Below are 13,454 nucleotides of genomic sequence, written 5' to 3' on the forward strand. Positions count from 1 at the left end.
TCTAATGGCACGTCTTGATGTGCACACAGCTGCACACTGACCCTTTTTCCTCCAACAGCTCAGACCGGCTCAAATATAGCTTCTTCCACAAGGTAGTCAACTCTTGCCATCCCTTTTTGCCAACTGCTGGCTGTTACACTCCTCTGTCAGAAGCTTAACTGTTACATAAGTTATTTATTTCATACCCATCCAATACAACAATCATTATGCATTAATTCTCGAATGATATCTTGGTAAACCGATGCTAACGATCAAGATTCAAACCACAACACAAAACAACATAAACTTGTCCTCCCCATACACTTAAGATGGTCTGTGACCTCACTGAAGAGGTCAAGAATGCATGAATAGAGGAAGTGAAGCCTCACTTCTTCCTTTACTCTTTCCACTCCATGGTGGACATGGTGAATGACAAATGAACTGATCTATATGAAATGCTTAACCAAATGAACCTATAAATAACTCAACTTAATACCTGTCTGTGTCTGTGTTTATTTTATCCAGAAATGTTGGATGTGAGTTGTAACTGAACTTAATACCAACACAAGCAAACCCGGGATAGCAAACAATAAGCATGGTAAATTAAGCTTATATGGAAAATTGTGTGGGACAAATGGAGTGCTCTCACCAACTTCGTCACAATTGCTATAAATATCTAATGCCTTTTGTATTATACTCAAAATTTGATCAGAGTGTTCTGTATATTTCCAGTAGGATAGTTTGGTGTGCCTTCCACACTAGAAAGTGGGTTTGCTCCTCTGCCCTGACTGCATCAGTGATGGACGGTGCTCTTCCTTCTGCTCTGGCAGATATGTCACCATTACGCTGGCACAACAGCTTTTTGATGGGACATCAAAAGTTTTCCATTTACTTTGACATCTTAGTCTGCTCTGTTTGGAAAAGTCTGAAGGGGAATGATGGAGAGCTGCTGTGACAGGTGATCAGTCTCTGCAAGGAAGTAATTATAGATAGATTAACGGTTGGCTTTTGTGTCTATGAAATATAGAAAAACTGATGGAGTCACATTATTCTATATCTGTTAACCATGACACGCCTGTCTAAGCTGCCAAAGATTGTTCAATAATATAAATGAGATTGTGGCATATTGGAGAATGTTATAGAGGCAATTTTGTGAGGTTGTAGCATTAAGACTGGCTGAGGGAATCTGCGAGAGGAAGATAAATGAATGCCTCCATTCCATCATGCTGTGTGTATTATGCAACACAGGTAACACTAATTCTAGCAATTTTTTTTATGAAATGAGCAATTAACTCTGAAATTCACATTACAGACTAATAAAGTAAACATAAATCCACCAAACACTCCTCCATTACACATTTAGTACGGTAATATGACTCATATATACAGTATATCGCGTATGTATTTGTGACTTTATGGTGTATTTAACAGCGACATGTCTCAGTTCTTAACTGAGGTTGGTTGCTCCTGTGAGAAAGATATGACAGAGGCACTGATGCTAAGCTGGAGTTGGTCCCTTGGTGCATAGGAGCAGATTTGCCCACCAGTGAACTACAGTACAGTACATCATCAATCATCTGATTCAAATGCTTACATGGGACAAAGGAGTTTTTTGATTATACATTTCTTAAATGTGCACTCTAGCTAACCCAAGCTATCAACCAAGCAGGCGGGTTGGCTTCACTCCTCTAACCATACTGTCACAGCAGTCTGCATACTCGGGTAATAGCAATGAATCACAACATACTGGGCAAGACGGTATCCTAATCTATTATCCCTGGCCAAGCATATTTCATTTAAGTCTCTTTGGTTGCTTGCAGTTCTGTATCTGGGGAATGACTACCGCCCACCTTTTCCATCACATCACAGAGAACTAGGGGGTGCTATAGCAGTGCACTGTGTGGAGATGGACATTTATTTATTTGAAAAATGTATGGATTGTAACAATAAGGAAAATATAAAGCATTTGTTCTCAGAGAAGCTCTCAACAGCATACAAACATATAAACATATAATTACATTCCTGTGACATTTGAGCAATTAAACTGGCATACATAATGCTGGTAATAAAGTATGTGCTGCCTCATAATCCCTCATTATTACAACCCATTATCACGCCATAGGCAAGACACAGTGTTTACTCCAGATCTTTACTGAAGCCATATGTACAAAACAACAACCTCAAAACACCAATTAAAGTCTTTTTTCCAATATATAACCTCTCATTGCACAAAATAAAAAAGACATTATTATAAGATGAACTTTATTCATTAAAGTGTCTCCAAAGTCCAATTATAGCCCTGATCACCTTAGCTCAAACTATCAGGTTATTTGACTGCCGCTGTTAAAAGAATGACCTAGATACACTACAGGAAGCAAGGGTACGCAAATGGAGTTTTACTAACAAATCTCACATGAAACTGGACAACAACAGAATCTATGCGGGTCCATTCACTTTGTACAATGATAGGGAATGAGAGGTTCAGGGAGAAGCTGCTTTCTATTCGGAGCTGAACATTTCTCCAGGCTGCAGAGGGGCAAACATGAGCACCACAACTGCAGAGATGAGTGACATTCAAGTGTGATTTGGGCTATATATGCAACGAGTGGGTGGCACAAGAGCTCTCAGTGGGTCTTGCGTAGGGCAGGATGGGTGGGTGGGTGGAGGGATGGAGGAAGAGAATTGTTGAGCTGTTGCTGTGATAAAGGGGTGGGTGGGTCTTTTTTTAGAAAGAGAAAAGGTGACCAGAAGCCAATACAGATGGCAGTGCTCGTCACTTTGTTTACAGCGCCTCCCTGAGGGCCCTTCATCATGACTGAATAGTCTCTTTAGCCTTTAACCTGCTCTTATTCTGAAGTCAACTCTAGTTCATTCCTTCATAAACATGTGGCATTAGATAGGCCAATTCATCTTGAGTGCGATTCATCCCTGCCAATGACATCACCAATCTTTGTCCCCTCCATACCTGAAACTTACCCAGCCTCTCTAAATATTGCACTCATGTACAGTATTTCACGTGTGTCTTATTTGTCGTTGTAATTTTCCCAACGAAATGAGGTATCTGCTTTTTACTTATCCTTAAGAAGCAGAGAGCATCCATAGCCCTGGGACCAATTCCAGATCAACATTGAAGTGCCTCGGTCAAGAGCACCAGTAGAAGACGTTAATGCGTGTTTTTTCTGTGGGTGTGGGAAACCGTAACACACCCACGCAGAACAGTACATGGACCAGGGTCAGTGTTGTAAATATACACTACATATGTCTCCAAGCAAATGCAGGAACTTTTGAATTTTCTTCTGAGGCTAAATATCTCACACTTTGCATTAGAAAATGTGAAAGTATGAGAACACAGGCAGCAAGCAGCTACACTACTAGCCACAACATATGTGTTCTGTCCAAAAAAGGAAAGTAGTCCCAGCTGAGGAAAAAATGAAACTACATGGTATACAATGGTGAGACAGCTCAAGGAACAAGAACCACATTTATCTTTGTCAAGTTTCAAATTTCAATTACTATGCTGTAATATCCTAGTAATACAAGATCGTGTCATACATTCATTTATTTAACACTAAGCAAACAATGCACACCTGCATAGCCTCTGAAATATATTGTATATACGTACATGTTGTAAACATAAAACAAGGTTTTAATACCTTATTTTAAATTGAACTCAGTTGAATTAGTTCCACTCTACAGCTGCTGACCATTTACTTCATGATTTCCTTTATGTTTCAGGTAGGACGGGAAGATAGTATCAAGCACCCCATTATAACTCTTATCAACAACGCACAAAATTTACGTTTTTTTTTATACATGTTATCTTTTTAGTATTATATTCTATGTATATGCAACTCTTTGTGTAGGGGGGGAACTGCATATTTGTGTTCCAGAAATGTTCTTTCTCTTCTTTCTCATCCTCTCTCTCTCGGCTATCATAAAAGTACTCCTGACTCATAAAGTGAATTGTCACCGCGGTGCATTAGTTAATAAGTTGTGTGCTTGCCAGACCTGCATATGTGTGTTTGTGAAGAGAAGCAAATTACATGCAGTCGAACAACACATGGGAATATACAAGCTCTGTTTACTGTTTACTGTCAGGTCAAAAAAAAAGTGTCTTTCCCATGCAGAAGTAAACATACACATGGATAATGTATAGAAAGATTATTCTGCTGCAGTTATGTGTGAGTGTGTTTTGGACCACAGCAACACAGAGTACATGCATGATGCTCACCCAACACAAAGCTATATTGGCTTGTTTTCCACTGCTGTGCACGTGTGTTTGTGTGTGTAACAGAGAAAGATCAATAGATGGCTTGCACAAACTCTATGTAGATGTAGTAGCTGTGATAGATGAATGAGTAAAGGAAAACAGCTGGCATGGGAGATTTGAGGCGACAGTCAATTTAACCCAATATGCCAACACACACACAAACACACACACACAGAGACAGACAGACAGAGAGAGTGAGAGAGAGAGAGAGAGAGAGAGAGAGAGAGAGAGAGAGAGAGAGAGCGAGAGAGAGCGAGAGAGAGAGAAAGAGAGAGAAAGAGAGAAAGAAATATGCAAGATTGACACAAATGCTACACATACTGTACATATTTACATATTATTTAACACACACTGCCAAATACTGACAACAAACACATCAGCAATCAAATGCATATACACACAGATGTATATCCCACACACATAGTGTGACAGCTGCTCTATGATCCCCTGTAGCATTTCATGTCAGGCTGCTTCTCCACATCAGGGAGATGATTCCTATGGGCTTCTCCCACACACTGAGGCCTGTTATCTAGAATATGCACTCTGAAAAATGGAGAGCTGTGTTCAAGGACACTTGACAATGGCAGCAACTAACATTAGTGTTTTGATAGTGAAAGCAGCATAGGGAGTCAGCAGAACAGACAGGCAGTATTCCTCTAATACCAATCGGTCAGACCACACTGGCCTTTTCTAATTAACTGTAAAAGGACAACTTCACCTACTAAAATAATTCCATATTCTTTATTCAGCATGGAGCACATTGAGGGCAAGCTGCATTTTTGGATTGTTTTTCATTTGACGGTTTTTATAGATTAGTTCTGACGTCTTCGCACAGGTGCAAAAGATTAAAAAACTCCAAATCTATATTACATGAGAGGCTGAAGCTGTACACTTTGGGCCAAAATCAGATATAAAGTAAAATGTCATATTGTCTGCAAAATTCAGGATAGATGTATGTCCACTTTTGGCAGTGTATATGCTATCAATTTGAAAAACAAATGCTCATTGTCACCACAGGCATGTTGACAAGAGAAAAGAGTGGCTGGAATTCTGTTTTTTTGTTAAACAACTGGAGCGCACTGCAGGCTATCAATACTGCTCTGATTACTCTCAAGTCCCAGAAACCTGCGCTATAGCCTATTCTTAGTCAATAATAAATGACGTGTTTGAGCAACAGACACAAAAGAACATCACATTGTATGTGGGTTTACATCACCGACTCCCATCTAAGTTCAGCACATTACAGACACGATTTAGTATTCAATGAATTAGGGGTGTTACTTCTATCCAGCAAAGCCAATTTTTTTAGGTATTACAACTTCCTCTGTTACTATTTATCAAAATAGCTCACACAAGCAAACACACAAACAATGCAATGCAATGTGGAGTTAAAATAATATCATTTGAGATCACTACAACATTAGTGGGTAAATGTAAAATACTGGTAAAGAAATTCCATCATGACATGAAAAAATACCGGCCTGCTTAAACGGATCCAGGATAAGGTGAAAAGAGGAAATCTTTGAGCTGGATGTAATTTCCCTACATTGAATAATCCAGTGTTTCACAATTTTTTTCTGCAGGGAGAAACAGGTAAAAAGTGTGCCCACCCCTGCTCTAACTTGTTCACTATTGTTTTGCATTCATTTACTACACAACAAGCCTCTGAGCATCATAACTCCACAAAGCACTTGATAGAAATGGATCGATCTCTCTGCAGAGCAAAATCACAAACCAAAGTATCTCATTTCCAGTATCTTTCCCTATTTAGGTTGGTGTCTGAAGGCTGACTTCATACCTGTTTCTCTGATGATAATTTCCAAATTTAATATGTGTTACTATATATGGTATTCCAGTGTGCCATGTCAGAGTGAAGGCTTTTGACAAAGTGAAGCAGAGCATATGGTGAGACTGACAGACTGGTAACACCTCAGACAGATCCGTGGCCAGGCTGACCATGGCAAGATTAACACAGAGGCAAGCAGCAGACTCACTCACTACAGTACACTCACTGTACGAATGCACAGATGTGTTTCTGTGGACTAAGCGGCTGCCAATAGTCAGTATTATGTGCTGATGCTACATAGAGTTCGGCATTTGAGCATGCGAGAATCTTTTATTAGTAAGGAAAGGCCATCATTAATCGTATTAAACTACAATGATAAATAAAAGCTACTCATACATATTTGTATGAAAGTTAAACAAATGTCACTTTTGTACAATCACATACAATTACTTTGATCACTTTCAAAGTTCTAAATTTCCGGCTCCATCATACATTACAGGATTTATAGGAAAGCAGACACCCTCTCTACATTTGAGAGTAGGCTTAAAACTTTCCTTTTTGATAAAGCTTACAGTAAGGGCTAGCCAGGCTTGCCTTGGATCAGCCCCTAGTTATGCAGCTATAGACCAAGACTGCTAGGGGACTACTCATGATGCACTGAGCTCCTCTCTACTCCTCCCCTCTCTGTCTGTGTATATCCATGTCATTACATTACCACCGCATTTCAATAACTAACTCTACTTCTTTCCCAGAGTTTTTCCGTGTTATCTCGTCTCACAGGTTGCTGTGGAAGCCTGTGTAATGACAATTTTGTACTCTCACTGTGTATTATTATGTATTACTCTGTATTAGTATATGTTTATATTTTGTAGAATGTGTATCTTATGCTGGCCTTTGTTTGGTTTTAGAAAACCGGTTGTATCTGGTTTTGGTGTCCAGTTTTAGCCTAAAGGTCATACAGTCACAATTTGCCCAGTAACAGTGTTGTTTTGACCTTATATGGACATAAAGGTTGTGGGCCTAACTGATATATAAAACCATGTTTTTCTCTTTGTGGGCCGTGGAGAGCTAGATGGGCATCCTGTGCACACGTATTTCTCCTCCATTTGCAAATGTGAATAAACTTTGCTTACTCTGACAAACTCTGACTGGCCTCTGCTCAACACCGTGGTACTCCTGAAATTGCCACAACACCTGTAGAGATGAAGACCCTGTCCTGCTATGAGTATTAATATCATTTGTCATATTTACATTAGTACTACAATTGTTGTTGCTGTGCCTCTCTGTGTGTGTCTCTCAACCGGTCAAGGCTGATGGCCGCCCACCTAGAGCCCGGTTCTGCCTGAGGTTTCTTCCTGTTTAAGGGGAGGTTTTCCTCGCCGCTGTTGCCAAGTGCTTGCTCATGGGGGAAAGTTGGGCTTCTTAAATGCTCTGTGTGTAAAGTGCCTCGAGATAATGTTTGTTGTGAGTTGGCGCTATATAAATAAAGTTGAGTTGAATTGCATTGTTGTATTAGAATGTGGCATTACTTCATCCAAACATGACCACTGAATCAGTGGTGGAGAATCTTGGCAGAGTTAAAAAAAAAAACTGAACAGGGTGCTGATGTTACATGGTGTTCACACCAGTGAGGATTCATACTGCCAAAATAAGAGCAGGTAGTAGACAGGGAAATGGTTAAACAATGAATTGATCCCTTAATCCGGTATATTTACTCCTACTACTATTAACATGTAAGTGACATTTATACTGATTCAAGCATGTCAGAGCTGCTTTCCTCTGCTGCTCTGTGTTCCTGATTTCCTTGAAGGAGCGCATCAAATACAGGCTCTATAAACTTCTGCCACATGAAGTAGAATTCTTAGAATGCTTCTGATGTCACTATCTGTGAACCTGGCTTTATAGTGACTGTGGCTTTATGAAAGGGTTACGGATAAAAATCTCAACTGTCTTGCCTGATTGTGTATAAATAGCAACATGTTCGTAGGTCTGTTTGTTCTTGAGCCGTGGGTTGTCAGCACAGCAAGCACCTACGTAGATGATGAACTTCCTCCTGACTGAATGGCAACCAGGGGTATCCTGCCAACAATAATATCCCACGTGGGTGTAACTTGTGAGTAGAGGGCAGTACACAATATGATCACAGAAAAGATTAATTTCTCACCCTCATCAGATTATGGCAAAGAAGAATTTATAACAGCTCCTGTTCTGTCAGCTCTAATATATGTAATCCCAGTTGGATTAATCATATCCTACACCTGGTCTGATTCTTCTTTGACATTAACACAAGATGTAAATGGACCTTATGGACATGATGAATCTGGTGCTGTGTTTTATGACATACCCCCATGGTGTTGCCAGCCACTTCTTTGCACCAGCCAGTGTTGCATCACCAGTCCCTAGCCCCCTATATCACCCTGATTTCCAGGAGTTTCATAATAAGCCTGCGCTGCAAATCCTACCCCTTTTTACGGAAGGGCTCAGAATGATCATTGAACATTGCCAATTATCAACAACCAGTGCCTTATTTAAGGCAGGACTACACTTTACTTATACACATACTCGCGCACACAGTTTCTATTTGAGCAGTGTTGTGTACGTACTCAGAGGTTTTTGTATTTGCTGTGAATGCATGGCTTCAATAATTATTCTAATAATTGGAGTTACTTGCATAACCAAACTAACACAGAATATATGTACATCATGTCAGAAATCTTTAAATGGAGTTGTAAAATGACTTGAAACAGCTCTAATGAGGAAGTGTTTGTGGCATAAGAATTCTTATAGGTGAAACAGTTGAGAGACATGAAATTTTAGGATAGAGCTGAAATGTAGCTTTTACATAATACAAGCTTCAACCGCTCTGCCACCAGCAATCATTTCTTTCTTTCTTTCTTTCTTTCTTTCTTTCTTTCTTTCTTTCTTTCTTTCTTTCTTCATAAACGAGTTATTACTGTATTCAGGTCAAATACTGTTGTTGGATAATGGTAAGAATAATTTTGCAGTAAAGCTTCATCAAATACCTTCCTGTGCGTCAACTACACTGATGGTAGACAGTTCCACTTTGAAGCCACACTTCAGATGAGAGGGATAAGTGTTCATGCATCTTGCCCTAAATGTTACCAGCTTCATTAAAAGCTGCAATGAATTATTACTGTTTTGATGAGACAGAGGATGCGGACCAGTGACAAGGTGAGCGCCTGTGTCCACATGCTGCTGAATATTGATAGAGTCTAATAATGGAACAGCACACTTCCTTCCCAAGACAGCTATAATTATGGATCAGCAGTAAACATGTATTCGTTTGATAGTAACAATGCTAAACACCATTGTCACATATTAAAACAGAAAGGGAAACGGAACAATATGACCCTGGAAAATTGGCATTGAGGGTTAATTGACGAGCATAATGTGCATCAAGAACAACATTCTAGCGGTGTTATCCTGTCTGCCCTTCAAATCAAGTGAAAACCTTGACCTGTCTGACTGCTACTTTAGAGCTTTCACTGCTTGACAGCATAGCAAAACAGCGACTCCTTCTATATACCACAAATATCCAAGATTACCTATATGTAGGATGGGATGAACAAGACAAATTCGGACACACAGTCATGAAGAAGGAGCTGTTCTGCTTATTTTCCCTATGCTGGGATGATTAAATAAAGCCTTGTATTGGCAGGTGAAAAGCCTCATTATTTGCTCTTAAATAAGATGCCCCCCAAGGCCAGAATCCAGAGAAAGTGTTGTTTCTGTTTGGAAATTGCTGTAGGTAGAGTCTTACTTGGGGAGAGAGGATTGCAAGGTCATATAAAAGTTTCTCAAATAGACACTGCAAATACATACTGTAAATAATCATTACTGTCAATGACAATAAAGGAGGAACACATTTATTTTGCTGACTTTGACCTTTGCCACGTATATTCTATGAGTTATTTTAAGTATCTTGGCCTCCCACATTCCTTCTCCATTTTTACATGATATTCCTATTGCACCACATTGAAGAATCAAAGTTACTTGGTGTTTCAGATCAATATGGACTTTTGAGAAACATGATAGTTAATAATCTGTTCTCTGTCTCCCTCATTTCTGTTTCCATCTTCAAATCAAATCTCTCAGCCAATATCTGTCACATACTGTAGTGTGACATCGGTAATATTTGACTACCAAAACAACAGAGAAACACCAACTGTCCCATATTTGCTATAAAAAAAACAGTGGCACACTGTCTCTGGTGCTTTTTATTAAATTGTTTTACAGCCTATTTTATTTGGTGAGAGGAAGAAAGAAAAATCTTTGATCATACAGTGACAGAACACACAAAACTTTTCACACAACACAAATATCTGTAGTGTCTGTAACTGTATCATCCAATGTGAATAATCCTGATATTGATCTATATGGGATGCTACTTTTAATTTCCAATACTTTATCACTAAAATTGGCTGATGGCAACACACAACAAGCTAACATAAACAAATGTAAATGTGTCTGGCTATTTCTATTTTTTTTGTCTAATAACAGGTAAGTTATTAGACAAAAAAAAATAGAAATAGCCAGAGCATGTTATCCTTAAACATCTCGTATAGATGGGGTGATAAATACAGTAAAAGCTAAACTGACAGTTTAAGTCTGCACAACTCCCTTCGAATGATTTATCATGCAGTGCCAACATGCGTGCCAACAACATTGTTTAAGGCTTTTCAACTAAGCCAACTCAGACACATCATTTCAGTAGTGAGTTTGTACAGGTCCAATCTATGACAGTCCTAATTAAACTGTATTTATCATTTCATAAATAACTATGTTTTGCCATACCTTTTGAAAAAGACAGTTAGAAATTAAATGTTTGTGACTATAAATATTACATATATAACTAAAGAAATAAACAACCTATACCTTACATTTGCATTACCTTCCCTCTGTGGCATTAATCACCCCCTATACTCACACTGTTTCAGTTATTTTCAGAAACAAATCCTGCAGAAAGACTGTATGTGTCCTTTGGGGGCTTTCACCATCAACCTTAATGTGTCTATCTGGGGGTCTGTCACATGACACTTATAAAACCTGGTGTGCGCAACTCAATGTTCTCTTCTTAAAGTTGGGAACAGGACATTTATTCTATCCGAGAGTTGAGTTTATCTTGGGTCATTGTGCCAGCGGCTTCAGAACACCAAGCCACAGTGAAATTCAGTAGATTTATTAAAAAGTAAGTGGCTTTGCCTGCTGGGGTGACTTCCAAAAGTACCTGAGGGCCAACAGAGCAGAAGCACTTTCACAATCCCCTGCTGATTTTTAGGCCATGCAGCAGTGTAGAGCACCAGTCGATCAACATGCATGAAGACAGCCCCGTTTGCATCTCTTGAATGCACACAATGTGTAAAATGTGACCATACAGTGTTGCTATTATCACCACTGCTGCCACACACATACATTACCTTGACTGCTTCTATGTGAGTGACATTATCAAACATCATGTCGTTCACAGTCACGATCTGGTCTCCGACCCTCAGTCCCTCTGTCTCGGCCGATGTGCCGGGCTCCACCAGGGACACGTAGATCCCAACCCCGTGCTCCGAACCCCCGCGGATGCTGAAGCCCAGACCCTCGTGGCTCTTGGTGCGAGTTAAGGTGACTTTGCGCACCTCTCCAAAGAGGCCTTCAATGAACGGCGGAACCATCTGAGCGCTGCTGAAATCCCCCGCACAGCCCGAGCCCGGGAACTGCCCGGGGATGGAGCTGATATATGTCTGTAGAGCTGCATCGCCCTCGTCTTCACAAACATCCGCGCTGCCATTGCTGGGCAGCGGCTCGGACTTCAGATAGAGTCCCTCGGAGGTGTACTGATCAAACAGCAGCTGATCGGAGCGCGGGATGACCAGGCGCAACATGGGGAGAAGTTGGCGTTTGTTGGCGGTGTTGAGGATCACTTTGAGAGTTTGGACCAAGTCGAAGACGTTGCGCTTAGCGTGGTAAACATTGAGGCAATGAATGAACTGTTCTCTCTCCAAGTCGCTGAGCAGCAGGTTGAGAGCGTTATGGAGCCTTCGGACGTTTGCCGAAAGCGCACGACTGTCCGACCCAGCCGAGTTCACCGATGAGTTGTGCGAAACGCGCTCCAGATCACCGCTCATCCTACAGCATAATTGAGAATCAGCGCATCATACAGGTAGGAGGGCGGCTCGGGCATCGGGTACAATCGGGTTTCAAACTCGATACCTCCTAATATTAGAGAATGGAAATCTCCACTGCGCACCGAGCAATTTCAACAGGTGACCGGTGTCCTACCCGCTTAATGCCGGTGATGTGTCCGGCTTCTGTTGGAACTGAGAAGATCACATAAGTTATTTTCCTTTACCCGGCTCAGATTCTGGACTGCAGCATTTACCTCTTTGGAGGGACGATCCTCAGCAATTTAAATAGGTTCTGCTTGGTGCCCGCCAGAGGAAATTCCAAGACATCTTTGGGACAGTCAGGTGGCTCCAAATACATCGCGACCCTCTGTGTGTTAATTGGCAAACGTAAAACTCCAGAGTGTGTGAGGGTCCACAGCGGAGCTCCGCCTGTGAGCAGCTCGCACAGTGCGCTGGATGCTCTCAGACCCTCTCTGTAGGAAATGACGCAGGTGTGTGTGTGTGTGTGTGTGTGTGTGTGTGTGTGTGTGTGTGTGTGTGTGTGTGTGTGTGTGTGTGTGTGTGTGTGCGCGATAGAGAGAGCGAGAGAGAGAGAGAGAGAGAGAGAGAGAGAGAGAGAGAGAGAGAGAGAGAGAGAGAGAGAGAGAGAGAGATTTCCTGTGTTGCTTAGAAACTGACAACACTGCCTACACTTATTTAAATGATTATTTTTAGCAAGTCATTAGCTGATGTCATGCACAGTTGAGTGAAAGCAGGAATAGCTCACAAAGTGCTACCAACACATAAACCTATCAAACCACAGAGATGTCAATGCACAAACATGTTCCCTCCGATATAGAACGAGCAAATCCCTGCTTGGGACGACAAACTTTTATTTTGACAACTTCATAATATGTCAAATAATTTAGTATGTGTTCTTTCATTTGTCATTTGTTTCTCCTTAATCACAACTTACGCTTGTGTGCACCCATGTTGCTCCTGGAGAGAAGCAGGCACCCTTTACACCCAGCTGCTCTCCATGACTCTCACCCAGTATGTTACATGATAATAAAGAAACAAAGATAGCTTTACTGATCATTATCGTCTACAATGTCCCACTCTTTTGTATGTTTCATAATCATTGTTTGTATAAAAAAAAATATGTCTGTCACCAACTTTTAAATATAGTAAAGTGAAACATGCTACATATACTTAGATTGGAACAAACCAACAGTGTGTGAAAGTGCCATTGGGGGACTTGTTTTTATATGTTGTTTTTATGTTGTTTTTTGTTGTCTTTTTATAT

The 13,454-nt window shown here is 40.6% G+C and overlaps 1 protein-coding gene across 1 annotated transcript in view; it reads right to left on the bottom strand.

Annotated features, from left to right (window-relative positions):
• The window catches only part of whrnb (whirlin b), a 56,016-nt gene extending 43,847 nt beyond the window's left edge, over nt 1–12,169 (bottom strand). The window contains 1 exon segment of the mRNA XM_076165124.1: nt 11,474–12,169. Within this exon segment, the coding sequence (XP_076021239.1) occupies nt 11,474–12,169 (696 nt within the window).
• Nucleotides 12,170–13,454: the final 1,285 nt, after the last annotated feature.

This window comes from Genypterus blacodes, unplaced genomic scaffold, assembly GCF_046128005.1.
Source record: "Genypterus blacodes isolate CSIRO-AG114 ecotype Tasmania unplaced genomic scaffold, CSIRO-AGI_Gbla_v1 ptg000141l_1, whole genome shotgun sequence".
Lineage (NCBI taxonomy): Eukaryota > Metazoa > Chordata > Actinopteri > Ophidiiformes > Ophidiidae > Genypterus > Genypterus blacodes.